The 20,936-nt window shown below is 35.5% G+C and overlaps 1 protein-coding gene across 1 annotated transcript; it reads right to left on the bottom strand.

Moving 5' to 3' along the window:
* Window positions 1–2,843: 2,843 nt before the first annotated feature.
* RABA2D (RAB GTPase homolog A2D) lies at window positions 2,844–7,479 on the bottom strand. Its single transcript, XM_010258461.3, has 3 exons — window positions 7,253–7,479; window positions 6,931–7,119; window positions 2,844–3,767 (listed from the first exon to the last, which is right to left on the bottom strand). Exons 2-3 carry the CDS (start codon window positions 7,093–7,095, stop codon window positions 3,279–3,281), a joined length of 654 nt encoding a protein of 217 aa, XP_010256763.1. The 5' UTR covers window positions 7,096–7,119; window positions 7,253–7,479; the 3' UTR covers window positions 2,844–3,278.
* Between the last annotated feature and the right edge of the window lie 13,457 nt (window positions 7,480–20,936).

Genomic DNA, 20,936 nt, shown 5'->3' on the forward strand with positions numbered 1-20,936 from the left:
AATTGGTTGCCTATTTGGTGTAAAAGACTATAGAAACTAGGATCATTTGATTCTTTTCTTTAAACTTTTCAAAAAAAATTCTTGTCTAGTTGTCTTACAATATTTGCCATTAATGTTATTCCTAACTAGAAGACTAGGTTAAGTTGTAATTAGGAATTAGGATAGAGACAACTTAGTTAAGTAGGAACTAAGTCGGTTCGGGTCAGGTCGGTTTCAGTTTTCACACAAGAAAACCGAAAACCGACCTGAACCATTGGTTTATGAATTTGTACAACCCGAAACCGACCGGTGCTGATGAAAACTTGGTCGACTCGGGTTGGGTCGGTCCGGGTTGATCGGTTTGGTCGGGTTGGGCCTTCTTATGAACAGCCCTAACCATCCCTAAAAGTGTGTTCTAATAAATGACCATAATAAAAACACATAAGAATATACAATTGTTTTACATTTTTAACTTTTTAAGTAATTAATAATTATTCATATTTTATATACTACTTTTAATAAAATTTTTATAATACAAAAATAACAATAATTAATTTCAATTAGGTTTATTTATCAAACTGATGAAACCAACCAACCCAATTAACTCGACCCGAGTTGGTCGGTTTTGTAGTATTTTAGGTTGGCCTTGGTTCAAAAATCTCCCAATTCGACCAAGTTGGATCAGTTCCACTTTAGCCATTTGTAAACCGACCAAAATCGAATGACCTAACCATGGATATATATTAATATTTTATATTTTAAATATATTTTTTAATATGAAAAAGTGGGAATTTTCCCATATTTCTTAGTCTAAAATGTTTTATGTCATAAATCTAATTTTTAAATTTATTATTTAATAATTGCATTGTAATTTTCAAAATTAAATTAAATTTTTAAGTTTAAATCTTTTGAACAGACTAACAAAACCAAAAAATCGGCCCAAACCAATACAACTTGAGTGGGTCGATTTTCACAAAAGGTTAATTGGTTTCAGCTAACCAACTCCCTAACCCGACCAAGTCAATTTGGTTGGCCAAATAGCCTATGACCGCACCAAACCAACTCATAAACACTCATAATTTCTGCTAAATTAATAATCTTATCTCTAATAAATAACAATAGTTTAATCTCCCATAATTATTGAAAATTTATAGAAAAAATACACAATTATTGAAAATATATTGATAATGTAAACTATAATAATTACAGAAATTACAAAGATACAACGAGTACTAAAAATATATTAACTTAGTCAATAAATAGTATAATCTCAAATAATAGTTTAATCTCTACTAAATATTAATCAATAACTTATAACAAAAACACAATAAATACAATAAATTAAATTTAAAAATTTCAATAATAGTAATTTAATCTCCAATAATTATTGAAAGTTTTCTATTAAATAACTTAACAAAATATATTTATACATACTTATTGAAAATACATTAATCACAAAAGACAATAAATATTAATTTTTGTATATACAATTATATAAGTGAAATTAATTATTTACAATGTCATGTAAAAATATTAAATTATTATTAATTTCAATATTATGTTATATTTATTTTTCTACTTTTTAGATTTTTTTTAAATTTATTACATAATTTGTTTATTTTAACTATTCAAAATCTAGTTATGTTAAATATTCTGTTATTTAAAATATTTAGTTATTTAAATACTTAAATAATATGTAAAGTATTTAAATTTTAATTTATTAATTGTTTATTGAATTTAAGTTTCCATAAAATCATAATTTATACTATAATTACATAATTTCATTATTAAATTTATAACATATTAAATTATTATTAATTTAAATATTATGCTATAATTATTTTTCTAGTTTGAAGAAATTTTTTAAATTTATTACATAATTTCGTTATTTTAACTATTTAAGATCTAGTTATGATTAATATTTAGTTATTTAAATATTTGAATAATATATAAAATATTTAAAATTTTTTGTTATTTGAATTTTCTTTATTTAAAGCTATTACATATTATTAAATATTTAAATTGGTAATTTAAAAAAAAAACATAATTTAAATTATTATTTCATAATTTTGTGATATATTTTGTAAAAATAAAAATTATTTTTTGTGTTTTTAATAAATATTTTAAAGTTATTTTATACTTTTGTTAGAATATTTAAATAATTCTTAATTTTTTTTAATCCAAACTTTCTTTAGATAGATATAGATAAAAAGTAGGCGAGAGGATAAATAGGAATTAGAGATAATTTAGAAGAGAAACTCTCTAACTAAATTAGATATAACTTTGGAGATAAATAGGAATTATCAATAATTTAGAAGATAAATAGGAATTAGAGATAATTTTGGAAAAAATGGGGATAGTGGGAGAGGTAGTTTAGGAGTAATTTTAGGAGAAGAGATTATTTAGATTATTGAGAAAGTGCTTCTCATTGATTGTTTAAAAAATGACATGAAATTAAAAAAATAAAAAATTCAAAAAAAAGAGAAAATAAATAAATAGTTTCTTTCAAAGAAGAGACATGCTGACATGGCAGGACCAGTTTTTATATATATATAGATGAGTGTCATTTATAAACTGAACAAGATGAAAGTACTAAACAAGTAAAAAACCTGTTGTGATGCAGACTTGCAGTTGCACCGCACAAAGCTGCAATAGGAAAAAAATTTGAAGAAAAGTTATTTGTTTTTGTTTGTTTTACTGTTCTATTCACTCGTGATTCCGTTTTCAATAAATAAGAGTTGTACTTTCTATAGATTCCAAATAAAGCAAAACATGCATTCCCACTTTGGGTGATCATAATTCTCCGAAGTCCGACCGTATAAATAAAACTTTTTGGCATATAAGCGGTCAGAATACTGCACCAATGACAAGCAAATTAAGTTTGGATTCAGAGGGGGAAAACAGCAAAACGCCCGTTCATGTGTCAAGAAACTGACAGAAACTTTTATTACAAGTTAGGAAGAACTCATGAAACAGAAGACACTAAACTTACAATGTTTCTCTCCTCATCCATTTCCTCCTCCTGATGAGAAACTCAGCCCCAGATCACTTTTCTTCCCAGTCAGTGCCACATCAAAAATAAAGAAGAAATGGAGCAGAAAGGAAAAGCACAACCTCCTCAACTGCTAACACTGTCAATATTCATTTCACAGGCTTCTGATTGTTAAAAAATCTGGTCCTCACAGCCTATATAAGTAATATCTCTCCCAAAGACGTTGAAAATATTCTACATGACCTTTGCACCAAAGAAAGAATGATCTGTGCATGCCTTTCCATTTCTCTCTTAGAAGAATGCCACATCAAGCAGAACAACAGTTTTTCTTGGTCAAATTCCCTGATGTATCAGCAACATTGATGGTGGTTCCTTGACCAGGGTAACCAGTTGCAGAGGCTGCCTCCTGGGCTGCCAGTGCCTTCTTGCTTATGATGTGGTAAATTTCTGTTAAAATGGTCTGGAATGCCTTCTCAACATTTAATGCTTCCAATGCCGATGTCTCAAGAAATGAGAGTCCTTCCTTCTCAGCCAAAACCTGGGCATCCTCCTCTGGAACAGCTCTTAGGTGGTTTAGGTCAGCCTTGTTTCCAGCCATCATGATGACAATGTTGGAGTCTGCATGATCCCGAAGTTCACGGAGCCACCTCTGAACATTGTCAAATGTTTGCCTCTTTGTTATGTCATAGACCAAGAGTGCACCAACAGCTCCCCTGTAGTAAGCACTGGTGATGGCTCGGTACCTCTCTTGACCAGCAGTGTCCCATATCTGTGCCTTCACCGTCTTTCCATCAACCTATTTCAGAAAACCAAATGACTTGTTGCATTAGTCTTTAAGTGCTGGCTAACGATACACACGAATAATCTGTAATTGGGAGATTAGTTGAGCAATTCAACCCTACCAGTAAGTAATTGAGCTCTACATGTGAGAAACCCATGTTTGTTTTCAAGTTTGATGTGTTCATATACAAAATTACAAATACAAAAACAATAAAAAGGAAGAATGCGTGACTTCCATGATACTGATTCATATACATGGTTTATACAACATATTACAATGGCACCAGTCAATAGACCCCAAGCTAGATCTAGCAAAATAAATATAAAACCTAACACAGGATGGTCACAATCTACTCTACTCTATGGCTTCAGCTACTCTCTGAACAGTTTCTAACATTCCAAAAGAATGTATGTATCAGAATTACCAATTACCAAATTAGGATTTTTTTCCAACTAGGAGAATATAATGTTGGGCCCCCCAACCTCCACATGTATATGTGCCATGAGTTTGTCTAAAATGAATAGTGCCAGTTTTCTTCTTTCAGATACATGTGGAATACCTATAACATACAGAAATTGGTGGACTCTAAATGAGTTCTGCTATATTTTAATCCCTAACCCCAACAGTCAGTGTACAATAAAAATTCTTTTTTCTTTTTTGGTAAAAAATTGTACATTAAAAATTCAATCCACACAATTTTAGCATGAGGAGGTTATATTTTACATGTGGAATACCTATAACATACAGAAATTGGTGGACTAAATGAGTTCTGCTATGTTTTACTCCCTAACCCCAACAGTCAGTGTACAATAAAAATTCTTTTTTCCTTTTCAGTAAAAAGTTGTACAATAAAAATTCAATCCACACATTTTTAGCATGAGGAGGTTAAGGTGGCAGCCCAAATAGGCCCATCAAGTGCCCAACCATGAACCATGTGGAAAAAGGATTCATTTTCTCACCCTTGTTTATCACAAAATATTTGATAAAAAGTTGGGCTATTATTCATGCATTCTGAAGTGAAATAAGTTTCCCGGCAAGGGTACAGAAAAACAAAACTGAACCATAGTACCTCACATCACACAGAGAGATTGAATCTGCCCTATCATCCATATGTAAGACAAAACAAACCCCTCTGGCTGTAAATTGAAAGTCTTGGGCAAGAGAACAGAATACCCTTGATATATGTCATATATAATGGCATACAGAGACTCCCAGAGTTTTCTTCCACATAATAGACATAATGCACAAAATAAAACCAAACAAGGAAGAAAAGAAATGGAATAAAAAGGCTATTGTATACATTATGTTAAGCAGATCCCAAATGTAAATCATAGATCCATCATCAGAAACCATTTAAGATTCCACATTGCAGACCACATAATGGTGCTTCTATCAAAATAAAGCATTTAATACTAAAATTAATTTAAAAGGTCCAGCCTTTATTTGTTCAAAATGAAAAAGAAATGAAGAATGAAATCCAGTGAAAAACAATGCCAATGGTTGATAGCTTGATTTCAATGCCAAAATCAATGAAGAACCTCTTTTGTTAGTTATCAAAGGTTCCCAGAGTTTATAAGAAGAGGAGTGCACTAGTAAAAAAGTTTATGCAAATCTTGGACACCTTGCCCTTCAGACAAGGTGGGACCTGTCCTACTTTTGTCTTTTAGTGTCTTTTCATGGATCCTATCATGTCTATAAAGCATGGCATCCAAAAGTTGCATAAACTTATTGTTTACTAGAATTACTATTATGAAAATTTATATGGTTGGGCTCTGTTTCATCATGGAAAGAGTAGTTACTCCCACTACAAATTAAACAGGATTGTGTGGACTTTCTTAAATGAACAAATCCATGTTAGACATGCATCCAGTTTTGCCACATATGAATTCCTGAGGGATATTTCTATTAATGACTTTGCTTTTCTTTATTTTTCAGATTTATTTCCTTGAATCTTTAACATAAATAAACATTTAGCTAAATTATAAAATCCATCCTTTCCTATGGCTCAGTTTGGAAGGAATACAAATACAAATATATACAGTACGAATACATACAAAATACAAGGTTTTGCAATCTACATATTCGTATTCGTATTCCTTCCAAACTGAGTCTATAGTGCATTCCTAGATAAAAAAAGACGTCTAATTTTAGTATATTATGTTTTTTCCATAGGTAATGTTAAAATTCAAAAGAAATTAACCATTTAATAGAAAATACTTTGTTTGCACGACTCCTCAAGTCTTAACTCCCATGTCCATACCTATGCAACAATGCAGCATTGCCATTAGACCTTTCGTCTCACAGTTGACGGTAGGAAATGATTGGCAACCAGTTAGATTGGCCTTCTGGAATCACAAAAATTTGGATGATCTAAAATTTAATCAATGATAGAATCACTAAAAGTTTCTCTCACTATTTGGACCATCCAAAAGAATGAGATATCTTGTAAGGTTGGTTCCGTGCATCATACAACTGGCATCCTGTACAAAGGACAATAAGATCCCTTCCAAACAGAAAATTTTGTTTGTGAGTCTATCTGCATCTGCGTCCCTTTCTTTTGCATAAAAAAAATACAATTGCAGTACAAAGAAGAATCCATGTTTTGGCTCCGTATCGATGTTAACAGTTTTCTGATGTTAATACTTCTTTCTCTTTTCACCGTTTCATAACAAACTCGGGGCTGTTTTTAAGTACTGCTCGTTCAAATGCCTTTTTTCTAGCTTGTACACTTTGTTCAAAATTCCCCTCTTTAAAATTTAATCAAAAGTTTTGGCAGATATACATTCCAGTTTTTAGCTTTAACCTAAGGAACAGGGGTCGAAAACCACACTATACATCTACAGTGAGCCGGGGAGGGTGGTCTCCAGATTTCCAAACAATCGAGCCATCAGTCGAATAATGGATTACTAAATGAATACAATAAATATTTTATAGTATTTTATTTAAAAAGAAGCTAAAGATGGATATGCAGAGGATGATGATTTGAAATGTTTTTGAATGACAAATTAAGTCTAGAAGAAATCGATCATAGTAATTAATTTAAGTGCATTCATTTGGCATGTACGAAAACCGAAACAGATGATTGGAAAACCACCGAATAGAATAAAAATTAAAGAAAAAAAAGAGAGGACGGAATAAGAGAAGTAAAAGGAAACCGTAGATCAGAGCATTAACTCACCTGTAGAGTCCTGGTCGCGAATTCAACTCCAATTGTCGATTTAGACTCCAAGCAGAATTCGTTCCTAGTAAACCTGGAAAGGATGTTGGATTTCCCGACACCAGAATCGCCTATCAAGACGATCTTGAAAAGATAATCGTACTCGTGATCAACCTTATGAGCCATGTCTTCTTCTCCCTACTGTCCACCCTACCAGATCCATTTCAAATTCAAACCAGAGGTTCACCAAACAACCTCGCAGAAAGAAGTCGAACAAACAACAAAATCGAAGAGAGCATTTCTCCATGCAGATTTATCCGACCATTAAAGAAACAGAACTTACCCTAGAACCGAAGACAAATGAATCGAGATGAAACAGAAGAGATCGCGCCAAAATGTTCCGTGATTCCTCTCCTAGCAGTTTTCGATTTCGGTTTGGAATTCGGTTACGGAGAAACGTAGGGAGATTCCGATTAGTCGCAGGAATGTTTAGGGCAGACGCGCCATTGACGAAGGAGGTCCTCTCTCCTCTTTTGTGAACAAACGGAAAACCGACGAAAAATGGGACTTGAAACGGCCTCTCAAAGATTAAAATTAGCGAACGGGATGCCACCGAATTGACCAAATTATCCCTGATATTTTGTCCTCCTTGCAGATGCATTGACGAAAATGCCCACAGTATTGGCGCTTCTCGAGCTCGTCGTAGAAATGCGTGAGTCTCCTTGTAACTTTTCAATTTTCTCTTGGGGGAGATTTTATAGCCTCGGCGCACGTTATCAACAAAGAGGGACTGGAAATGGAATATAAGTAGAAAAAAAGGCGTGAACAGACGCAACCTGTTGTACACTTTACGAGTTGACAACGAGTTCTGTCTTTGTAGTTGTACACTTTACGAGCAAGTAATGTTGTGCTTCTTGTGACATGATAATCAGATGCATATATGTTCGACACTTGTATACCATTCATCAACAGACGCAACCTGTTGGATAATCATCTACCTGATCACTTTCAAAAAAATCATCTGCCTGATCAGATGAGTCACATCAGATGAACGATCAGGATGTTGTGCTCCTACAGAGTGTAATGATTCACTTTACATTTTATAGTTTCCTTCTGTCTGGGTCCTCGAAATTTTTAATTATTTAAAGTTCCACCCTATCTTTAAAATATTTCCAAGGTAGGTAAATGATTCGTAATACGGTAGGTGTATTGTAGGAATATTATTACAGAATACACGTTGGCGCTCCACATGCACATCTCAACGTTCAACGTTCAACGTTCATTCAGAACATTTTTCGTACTTGTGATGGGATATGTTACTTAATTCACGGTAGAGATATACTGTTGAGCGCCCATGCGAATTCTTAGTAACTGGTCTAATTAGAATAAGTGATTTGAGAGTCCAGAGTGTGTGTATAGGCTATGTTGGAATGATTTTCCGTTGAGAAGAGATCCCCTGTTCATGATTGGGTGGACTGGAATCCGATTCTCCTCCTACACTAAAATCGTTCCAACACGCTTTAACACATTTTTGTGTATGCATAGCTCATACATGGCCACATGTGTAGAGATCTACTACCAATAAATCGCATTCAATTTTGTCACAACAGGTCACTTGTAACCCTATACTGAGAGCATCTCCCTTATCATTCATGGTGACATATTTTCTATGTACAATTGTAATGGTTTGATAGCTAGGATATTATTACAGTGTTTGTTGGGAGCAAAACTAAATGCCTTTAACAAGGCCCGTCTCAAAGTTCCAGTCTAATAGTGAGATGTGCGGAAACAGACCATATTGAAAGCGTTATGGGATAACTTTTGTTAGGAGAAGAGTGCATATGAGGTGAGGTGATGACAGTCTACAATTATAGTTACACAGGTTTGATCTCATGCCTATATATTCAAAGAGACCCAAGTTACCATCTTAACTTCTGGTTCATCAACAAGGGAGATATTCCCTATGTGGGGCTGCAGTGGCATGTTGGGACAGGATTGGCAGTGTCTTATTGGTAGCAAATCCCTACCCCATCGGCAATTGCCAATTGCTCCTGACATCAATTGGTTGGGGTTTGATTTTTTCATCAAACGGTGAAACTGTCTTCTTATTACCCTAGTGGCCTAAGCTCTCATTTCGGTCTGATGTTTGAGCCTAAATTGTTCATCTCTGGACAATGGGGGAAGGGCAACTGGTTATTTGCATCCTTCATGGAGCGAAATTGACTCATAGACTGAAATTGAATTTCGTTCATTTACCTTAATTATTTGGAAATGAAATGAAAATTCTCAAGTGTCTATTAAATTTGGTCAAAAACTCTCACTTTCCAAATTTGGCGATGCCAATTCCCAAGAACATGACCAAACATCACAATTAGTAAGATTTGCCGAATTAAATCATCATATTACTATTTTATTTTAAAATTTTCAAAAAGAAAAGAAAAAATCTATGATGCAGAAAATACAGATGAATTTTGATCATATATTTTCAGATATCATGCAGAAAATACATCTGATTGGCTACCATGCTTATTAATTAAGTGATGAAAAAATTTTCAGATATCATATATTTTCGATATAATCGATAGAGGATTGAAACATGATCAACAGGATAGAGGATTGATACTTCGGTAGTGGGAGTTCTCAATTGCTCATATGGCTATATGAGTGCTTCCTTGTATCATCAATCGATGAGATTCATCCCATAGCCATAGCCCATAGGCCATATCAAACGCTGGTCCATGGCAAGGTTGAGACCAAAACTTTAATCATGAACAAGAAACAAGGTCCTCCGTCAATGTTGGAGTCCAATCAAACCTTGACAGCCTGTGGTGGTGAAACTTTAGTGGAGTGTTGGGTGCCACTCAAGAAATTAATTAGGGCATCCACATGAAAAATAAAATAAAAGTGGCAAAACAACATGCACCCTATTGATCAAAATGACTCTCACGTATTGTCCCTTTTTCTGTGCATTGATGAAAAAACCTACTCAAGTGGAAAAAAAAAAATATGAATTCTTTAGCATTTTCTTTCCTAGTGGGCATGCATGATAGTTGGTCCCGTGGTTCATCAATTTCAATTGATTTCTCACTTCAGTTAAACATCATGACATTCATATGTATGGAAAAAAGGAAATGAAATTTCCAAAAAAAAAAAAAGAATAAAGGAAATGAAAAAGAAATGGAAACACACTTTATTCCCCTCCTACAATCATACACGTGTATGAACTGGAGTGAACTCATGTCTGGTCCAATAGTAAGGCAGTTAAAAGGGTTATCAACGGACCATTTTTGGGTTGAACCTTGTCCAAATCAAAACCAATTTGAATGAATTGGGTGGACCAATAAGACATATTGAATTGGACTGGCCCTAATTATAATTGGATCAATCTTGACTTAATTGGTCCATCCATAATGGATTTATATTGGAATGGGTCGAATTAAATAAAAAATCCAATATTCTATTGATAAAAGATAAGAATACATGTGTCATTGAAACAAGTTTGGATTGGAACCAATCTAAATTAAAGCCAATCTGAACAGATTGAACAGCCCAAACATTAAATTGAACTGGTCTAAAATGGTCTACAGTATCCATCGGATTGGATTGAAATTGATCCATCTACAATGGACTCATTAGATTGATTGGATTGGACCAAATCCGGTCCAATTGATACCCCTACTTAAAAGGGGTTTCTCTCTTTGGACACCCACATATATAGGCAAAGGAGCTAAAGTGAACAAAATAAAGATAACCAAAGATGCTAGATAAAGAACAACCAAATTGTAAAAAATGAAAGACATAGTAGTCATATCTCTCAAAAGAGAGGATGTTGTATACATTTACATTGTATTGTTGTATAATTATAATTTACAATTTATAACCCAAAAAAAATCTACATTTTGAATCAAACATTTCAAACTAATACATGGAAAGCTTTACTGCTTCCTTTTCAACAAATCCAAACTGAAAAGAAAAAACCGCTTTGTTTATAAACTTTACTACAAAGAAGATAAGGGGAAATAGCAAATCTAAGGGCTTTGTATTCGTTTTTCTTGTAATAAAGTAGATTGTATTAAAAATGATACTCAAGGAGGATGAAATTCAAGTGGTAGTACATCAGAATCTGAAACACTTAGGCCACGTTCACTTTTTAGTTACTTACCCGGGTAAATGCAGTTACCTGGGTAAGTTTTTCCTAATGCAATGACCATTTTAGCCATAAAATTCCATTATTAAAAAGGGCATTTTTGTCCAATTCAAGTGTTGGCAACTTTCCCCCTAGGTGGGAAAGTTATTTACCCACATAGGAGATGGGTATCACTTACCCGGGAAAATAAACTTTCTCTGGTCCCCACATAAATTTGAAAAAAGAACATGGGATTCTTGGTCAATGGGAACCAAAATCCCATTGACCTACTTTCTCCCTCTCAAATCCAAAAAAAAGAACGCCCCCTTAATAGCCATGAAGACCAGTTACAAACAAAAGAGGAGTTTTGTAAAACCTTCTTTGCAAGTTGCAACAGTATCTGCTATCCTGTTGGCAATTCTAGTAATGTAAGAGAATCGCCAATCAAGTCTAGGCTCATGACCAAGAAGCTTACATATATCTTCAACAATGACTCTGTTAAATGATCTCACATAAAGGTTCCAATTAATGACGTGCCGAACCCCCACTTCATCGGGCTCCACTACAAAACTGGTATCTCCCCATCTTTTAGCCTCAAAGCCTTGTTCTCTACATCTTCAATTGAGAGGTAACTTACCTTATGTCCCACAGCTTTTAAGAGAGCACCTTTCTCATCTTGGAATACCACCCCTAGACCTGCAAGATTTAACGAGGGGATATAGGAGGCATCACAATCGACTTTAATATTGCCATGTTGAGGAGGTATCCAGGTACTTGCGGCTTGCTTTGACCCTCTTGTAGAAGAACTAAGGTTGGTCTTCAGCTCTTGGGTTTATTTTCAGAGCGCAATACTCCTTGATAGAACATTTCCTGGCTCCTAAGACACATTGTTAAACAAAAATTCATTACGGGCCAACCAGAGCTGCCAATAGATCACTGCTTTGAGGGCATTGTGCTCTCTATTAAATTCTTGATTATCAGGGACCCCTTCGAACCGGCTTTTGGTCCAATCGGAGATAGAAATAGAACCCAAAAGATTTGTTTAGATACCCAAAGGAGTAGCGAACCAAATTGCTTGAGCGAGCTGACAACGTAATAAAACATGTTATATGGATTCAGAGGGATCTTGGCATCTTTGGCAAACTAGGTTTACATTTAGGGATGGCAATTTCCTCCATTTCCTTGATCCCCGTGGGAATCTGCCTCGAATGGAGTAGGGATGGGAGATGATTTCCCCCCCCCCCCATGGAGACGGGGATGGAAAAATTTTTATCCTCATTAGCGGGGACGGGGAGTGCACTCCCCGCCCTGTGGGATCCCCACTAATATATATGTATATATGTATGCATATGGTATATATGTATATATGTACACATACATCTACATATTAATATTTTTAAAAATATAGTTGAATATGTTTGAATCTTTTCTAATAGGATTATAAATTTTAATTATTTTACTTTTATTTTTTTAAATAAAATAAAAAACAAAAACAAAAACAAATTGGTTAACATTATAAAAGATCATGGTTAATCATCATAGAAAGCACATCTTGTTGATCCTCCTTGTAGAGAGACCAGGTCGAATGGTCCCTAGTGTCTATTTTATGTTTCAGTAGTAGGTTATTTATTTTGTGTTCTAATGGGCCTATTAATTTCTTTTAAGTTATTTTAAGTTTATGCTTAGTCGGACACCCCACTTAAGGGCTGATTTGTAATTAACCACATAAGTGAAGATTAATAAAAGGTTTAGTGAGGGAAGAGAGGTGATTATCAAACCCTCTTCTTCTTCTCCGTCCCCTTCTTTTATTCTGTTGTTTTCTTCTCCCTTTCTCCCTTTTTACTTCTTTAATCAAGTTTCTTAACAGATTTAGAAGTTAGATTTACTTCTTGGTATTAGAGCATATTTTCCCTATTTTTTTCTTTCCTTTTTCCCATACACCCTTCGATTAGGAGTGTGTATGGAGAGATAAGTTCTTGATAGATCAAAGCATATATTTGCCTAATTGGTAGAGGGTTTGGAGAGTTAGAATCTGGTTGAAAACTGCCAAGAAGTGGAGCTGTAATTTTCTGTCCAAAATCCTAGCCGACTAGAGAGATTTCAAGTTACAGGTCAAGGAGAATATTTGGGTGTGGCGCTTAGGACTTGGGAGATGTAGTTTGATCTCTAGAAGTGTGCGGCTGAGACTTGTAAGTGGTTTGGAATCTCTGGTAGGAGTGGCTACCTCTTTTCTCTTCCTCATCGACAGCCAAGTATAGTGAAACCCTAGTTTTCAAGTCTCCAGGTATTGTATTGACCTCAATTAAGTTTATATAGACTGAAAAACTAGTTTTTTATTTTTGTTTGATCATTGGAGCATTCCAGAAGTGAATTGAAGCAGATGCTGGTATCCAAGGTTAGCCCAGTAAATTCCTTTTTGACTGGAGTGACCACAATCAAGCTAGATAGCACCAATTATCTAGCCTGGGCATAGTCTATACGGATTCATGTTTGTAGTATAGGTAAACTGGGATATTTCACAGGTAGTAAGGTGAAACTCGCAGAGACAGACCCTACATATGAGAAATGGATGCAGGAGAACTACACTGTTATTGGATGGTTAGTTAACTATATGTAGCCCCTTATAAGTCAGCATTATCTCTGGATGTCTTCGGCCAAGGAAATTTAGGACAGTGTTACGGAAACATATTCATAGAAGTTGAATGTGGCAAGAGTCTATAAGCTAAAAAGTGATGTGAAAAATCTGAGATAGGGGGAGAAGAATGTAGAAATCTACTATTCAATACTAAAATCACTATGTCAGGAAATTGATGTTATGGAGACAGTTGTTTGGGAGAGTACTAATGATGCAAAGACTTTTAGGAAACTGGTGGAACGAAACAGGGTGTTTGAGTTCCTTACAGGACTCAACTCTGAGTTTAACATTACTAGACAGAGTATTCTGGCGAAGGATGATGTCACTCTTGCTCAGGCATATGCTATGGTAAGCAGTGAAGAGAGTAGGCAACAGGTGCAGTTATAGAGTCCACCTATAGAACATTTTGCATATGTGGAACAAAGCCGAAAGGTCCAACTGAGAAGAAAGTAGTGATATGTGAGTACTACAAGAAACCAAGGCATGCTAAGGACACCTATTGGAAACTCCATCTTGATCTTCTCTCGGACAGGTTCTGAAATAACAACAATAATAGCAATAAAAACAATTTTAAGAAGAAATGGTCAAACAAGAAAGCCCAAAATGCTAATATTGTCACAGTACCTAAAGGAGGGAACAGGGAGAGTGAAGAAAAGTCAGGTATGGAGTAGCTGACAACAACAAAGGCAGAGTTTGTGAAGTATGGGAGTTTACTGAATCATTTGGAAACTACTGTAATAGCATCTTACCCTTCTTGTAGCACTTCATCATTTACATTTGCTCACTCAGGTACTCATGCTTCTAGAAATCATGCTTCTGTTTTGGGTAATCATAAAATCCCTTGTAATAGAATTTTACCCTTCTAGTAGCATCTTACCCTTTTTGTTCCTATTAGCTCATCTCTGGTAGAGAGAAGATATATCTTGCTGATGGGTTTCTTGCTCCCATCTCTGGTTAATGAGATATCAAGATATGTCCCTAAGTTTAATACCAATCTTTTATCTATTAGTAGCATGACTAAATCCATGAATTGTAGCATAACCTTTTTTTCCTACCCATTGTGTTTTTTAGGACCTAAAGTCTCAAAAGACGATTGGTAGTAGCCATAAGGCGAATGGAATATACTTGTTGGACACACCTAATAAGAGTCTTGGACCACCTAATGGAGTAGTTTTGGAATCTATTGTTTCAGAGTCTATTGATAGAATCATGTTATGTCATTTACGGTTTGGTCATTTGCCTTTTCAGCCTTGAGTCATTTGTTTCCCAATATGTTTAAGGGAGTGCCTTTATCAAGTCTTCATTATGAGTCTTGTGAATTTTCAAAGCATTGTAGACAATCTTATTCAATAAGCAATAAAAGATTCATTTCTCCTTTTTATATTGTGTACTCTGACATATGGGGGCCATATCATTTGCTTACTATCGCGGGTTACAAATATTTTATCTTCTTTATTGATATGATTATTCTAGCCATACTTGGATTTATCTCATGAGATCTTGGGATGAAGTACCAACCATTGTGAAAAAATTTCATGAGCTTATCCTAACCCAATTTAATACACGGACCAAAATATTCCGATATGATAATGCTAAGGAATATTTTGAGAAGAATCTTTCATCATACTTTGAGACCTTTGGGGTTATTCATCAGAATTCTTGTTCCTACATTCCATAATAAAATGGAGTGGCGAAAAGAAAGAACCACCATGTGGTTGAGGTTGCTCGATGCCTCCTTTTTGCATCTCATGTTCCTATAAAATTTTTGGGGGATGCTGTCCTTACTATCACCTTCTTGATTAACCATATGCCTTCTTTGGTTTTGGGTTTCAAAACCCCGTTTAGCCTACTCTTTCCGGATGGAGATTTCTTTTCTCTTCTTCTCCGAGTCTTTGAGTGCACTTGCTATGTACATGTTCATAATCATCAAAGACATAAATTTGAACTTAAGGCACATAAGTGTGTCTTTTTGGATATGCCTCCACACAAAAGGGATATTGTTGTTTTGATTCGGCTCGTGACACCCACTTTATTTCTAGGATGTCACATTTGATAAGTCCATTCATTTCTTTGGTATTTCTCCTGAGGGGGGGGGGGGGCATCTTGAGGAGCCATTTGCTATGTCTCCAACTGTTTCTCTTTTAGTTCCTTTTAAGTCCCCTACTGAGTCATCCTCTTTTGATGCCTCCCCTTCCATTATGTCTCCACCACATGTTCTTGCTTCTCCTTCTCCTCTAGCTCATCCTCTTACATTTCTTTCACATCCTATACTCCAAAGGTGGTACTAACAACAAATATTCAGGCATGGGCAAGTTGTTTCCACTCCTTCCATAGAGCCTCTTCCACCTCCCTTCATTACTGAGGTAACATGTCAGCCCTTTTCTAACCCACCTACCTTCTCAGACCTTGACCTTCCTATTACCCTTTGAAAAGGCAAGTAGAAGTGTACAACACATTATATATCCAAACACATGTCCTATAGCATTCTATCCCCTACATATTACTCTTTTCTTGCCTTTGTTTCTACCCATGTGATTCCTAAGTTTGTACTAAAAGCCCTATCCAAACTGAATGGAGGGATGTTGCGATGACTGAACTTGATGCTTTGCATAAGAACCATACCTGGGATATTGTGGATTTGTCTGAAGGAAAGGAACTAGTGGGTTGTAAATGGGTGTTCACCATTCTGATGACACTATTGGGAGGTTTAAGGCTCGATTGATTGCTAAAGGCTACACTCAGATGTATGGTGTTAATTACCTTGAGACCTTTGCTCTTGTGGCCAAGATGACTCCAGTTCGAGTTTTGTTGTCTCTAACTACTGCTTTTGATTGGCCCCTTCACCAGTTTGATGTTAAAAATGCCTTTTTGAATGGAAACCTCAATGAAAAGGTCTATATGTCTTTACCTCTAGGGGTGTATGGAAAGGAAATGCAAGGGAATGTGTGTAAATTACAGAAATCTATTTATGGTCTCAAATAGTCTCCTCAAGCCTGGTTTGAGAGATTCAAAGTTGATCTTGTATCCTTTGGTTACACACAAACCCAATCTAACCATACTTTGTTTATGAAAAGAAGTAACTCTTTGGTGACTTTTCTGATTGTTTATATTGATGACATTGTGGTTATGGGTAATGACACCCAGGAAGCGAGTAAGTTCAAAAGATTTCTTAACTTCGAATTTGAAATCAAGGATTTGGGGGATTTCAGATATTTCTTGGGAATTAAAGTTGCTAGGTCCAATGATGGTATCTTCATTTCTCAACGCAAGTATGTTCTTGACCTCCTTGCAAAGATTGGTAAACTTGGTGCTAAACCAGCTTTCACCCCTAGAGATCCCAATCATAAGCTCTTTGCCACCGATGGTGAATTTTTTCCTGATAGGAGAATGTTTCAGAGACTTCTTGGGAAATTGTTATATCTCTGTATGACTCGGCCCAATATTTTCTATACAATGAGTGTTATTAGTTAGTTTATGCATTTTCCAGAGACACACATTTAGCTGTTGTAGAAAGAGTTTTGTGTTATTTGAAAGGTACTTCAAGGAAAGGTATTTTGTTTGTCAAACATGGATATACGAAGTTGGAAGCATACACTAATGTTGATTGTGTTGCATGTATTGATGATAGGAGATCCACCACAAGTTATTGTACTTTAGTGGCAAGGAACATTGTCTCATGGAGGAGTAAGAAACTGTCTGTAGTAGTCAAATCCTAAGCTGAAGCAAAATACAGGGCAATGGCACATGGAGTGTTGGAATTACTATGGTTGAGATCACTTCTGGAAGAGTTGGGTATTGACTATGAAAAGCCAATGATGTTTTATTGTGACAACCAGGTTACTATCAACATTGCACATAATCCTGTTCAACATGACAAAACTAAGCACAGAGGTTGATAGACATTTTATACGTGAAATAGTTGCTTTAGGAGAGGTTTGATTGCCATTTATTTCTTTAAAAGATTAGTTGGTTGATATCTTAACCAAAGGTGTTCCAAAAGGGAAGCTAACACACTATATAAGCAAGTTGGGCATAATTGACATCTATGCTCAGTTTGAGGGGGAGTTTAGAAAGATTGGGTCGAATGGTCCTTAGTGTCTATTTCATGTTTCAGTAGTAAGTTATTTATTTTGTATGCTAATGGACCTATCTTATGGGCCTGTTTAACTTCTTTTACGTTATTATGCTTAGTTGGATGCACCACTTAAGGGCTGATTTGTAATTATCCACATAAGTGAAAATTAATAAAAGGTTTAGTGAGGGGAGAGAGGTGATTATCGAACCCTCTTCTTCTTCTCCATCCCCTTCTATTCTGTTATTTTCTTCTTCCTTTCTCACTTTTTATTTTTTTAATCAAGTTTCTTATCAAATTTAGAAGTCCGATTTACTTCTCTCTTGATTCAACATCCAAGCTTTATGGTAGCCCAACTTAACAATGTAAATCCCCTCTTTATGAAATGCCCAAACCATTTTATCTTCCACTTCAGTCCAAGGAAGGGGGATTAATAATATTGCATTCACTTGCTCATTAGTGAAGATGGTCGTCATATGATTGATGTTCCATCTTTTGGAGGAGAGGATTATCAGCTCACTTTCAGATTGTAAATTATAGTCACTTGGGCGTGAAGATTGAATTTTAAATTTTTTGCACCCTAGGATCCATGGATCCTCTCAGATACTTGTACTCGCGTCATTCCCAACCTACCAAATAATGCCATCTTTTAACAATCCTGGTCCCTGTAACATGCTCCTCCATCCTCACGAGGCATTAGCCCTACCAACTTCATCCAAGGAAGAAGATTCGGGGAAATAAATGTCCATCAAATTAACCCAAAGAGAATCTTCTTCTGTTATAAGCCTCTAGGCATTCTTTGTGAGCAGAGCATCATTAAAGCTATTCAGGTGCCTAAAACCAAAACCCCAATGCCTTTTGTTGTACACATTTTTCTCCAACTCACCCATCATTTTTTTTCTCTTCATTATTCTTCTCCAAAGAAAGCCTGTAGATTTAACATCCATTTTCTTACATTAAACCTTTGGGAGCTTGAAATGGGACATCACATAGGTTGGAATTGTTGTCACTACAACCTTCACTAATACCTCCTTCCTTGCCTGGTTTAAACTTTCATTTTTCCACCTTTGAAGTTTTGAAGAGATTTTATCTTTTAGAAAATTGATAGTTGCACATTTACTTTTTAGAATTTAATGTTGAGTTTCCCAAATACTTGTCTCCACCTTGCATCTCTAGAATATGCAGAATTCTTGATACGATTCTCCAAAATCGAGCAAGGGTGTTTTCTACTAAAAGTAATGTTTGACTTCCAGTTGTTAATGACCTGACCGGACATAGCACAGAAGTTGTCCAAGATTTACTTCACCTTTGGACTGTTGGCTAAGTCAGCTTTGCAAAAAATCAATATATCATCAGCAAAAAATAGGTGTGTGACCATAGGAGCCGTTCTTTGAATTTTAATTCCTTGGATTTCCCCAACCTCACAGCTTTAGTTATTTCAGATGATAGGAATTTCATAGTCAGAATAAAAAGGTAGGGAGATAAAGGATCTCTCTGTCTAAGATCCCTCTCCCGAATGATTCTGCCCTTCTTACCACCATTTGTTAAAACAAAATACTATACTGAAGAAATACAATTGTAAAAGAGATCAAGGAGTTGTTTGGGAAGGCCAAGAATCTCCAAAATTGTTATAAAAAAATCTCATTCTAATCTATCATAGGCCTTGTTCATGTCAATCTTAATGGCTATATAACAATGGGAAGGTTTTCTCTTAGTCTTCAAAAAATGAAAAACCTCATGATAAATCATAACACTATCAGAAATAGATCAATCATGGATAAATGCATTTTGATAATTATCAACAAGTAAATGCATGCAAGGTTTTAGTTGATTCACTATTTAGCCAAGGCCTTATAGAGAGTGTTAGTTAAACTAATAGATCTGAAGTCATTTATAGAAGATGGAGAACTACTTTTAGGGATCAAAATGATGTGAGTAAAATTAAAAGAACCAGGTACCTAAGAGGATTCAAAGCAATGATGCACTGCTCAAGTAACCTCTAACCCTAAGACATCCCAGAATTTTTGAAAGAAAATGATTGGGCCATTCATGGGATCAGGAGAGTTGTGAGGGCCGATTTGAAAGAAAGCAGTTGTTACTTCTTCAACTGAAAGTGGTTGGGTCAGGTTCTTCTTTAGCTCAACAAGGACTTTCTCTTGAATGTTCGGAAACAGAGTGTCATCAGAGCTGGGTTTGAAGATTTATATAACTGATGGAAGTATTGAATGATTTTTCTTTGAATGTCAGACTCCTTCATTAACCAAACACCATCACTACTCTTTAATCTCAGAATTATGCTCCTTTGTCTCCTAATGATTTTGGTTTGATGAAAAAAAAAAAAAAACTGGCATTATGGTCTCCCTTTTAAAGCCAATCCACCCTTGATTTCTAGCTCCAGAATTCCTTCTCTCTTTTCAACTCCAATTCCAACTGCTTCTTAAGCTCAATTTCTTCTCCTAGATTACCGCAATTAGTGATACGGTCAAGTAGTTGTCTTCTTGCTGTTTCTACTCTATCATGAATTAATCCAAAGGTATTCCATTTCCTCAGAGCTCCAGTACATCTTTTTAATTTTTGATTTATTTGTTCCATTGCCTACATCATAATGGAAACATTAGTGGTCCATCTATCTGTAACCACCTCTTTGCACTGAGTGTGTGAAAGCCACATTGATTAAAATCTTAAAGACCACTTCCCCTTTCCATGATGTGGTTTATAGTTTACAATATGAATTACCACAGCTTGACTGTATCTAGAGCGCCACTCAATCGATGCTAAACCCCTATGTAGCCTTTCTTTGTTCTCTCCCCCTATCAATTGTTGGACCATGTGAACTTTGGCCCCTACCAACCGAGATCTACTAAACAATAGTCTCTAATTACTTCATTGAACTCCTTCATTTGCCTCTCAAGCCTTAGCTAACCACCCACTTTCTCCCCAAGTTACCGACTTCATTAAAATCACCTAACAGAAGCCACAGATTTGTCATCATGTTTGCTATGAATCTCGAAGTGTCCCACACCTCATAGCGTCTCTCCATTATCGGGTCACCACAAACAGCAATGAAATTTCAGTTGCTATCCTTTCCTTCCCATTTCATCAGAGTGTGTATAAGCCTCTCTGACTTCTGAATTAAAAGCACTTCAACTCCAGTTTCCATGTCAGAATCAATCCTTCTTTCAAGCCGTCAGGGT

This window comes from Nelumbo nucifera, chromosome 2 (genome assembly GCF_055504915.1).
Source record: "Nelumbo nucifera cultivar China Antique chromosome 2, China Antique-T2T, whole genome shotgun sequence".
Lineage (NCBI taxonomy): Eukaryota > Viridiplantae > Streptophyta > Magnoliopsida > Proteales > Nelumbonaceae > Nelumbo > Nelumbo nucifera.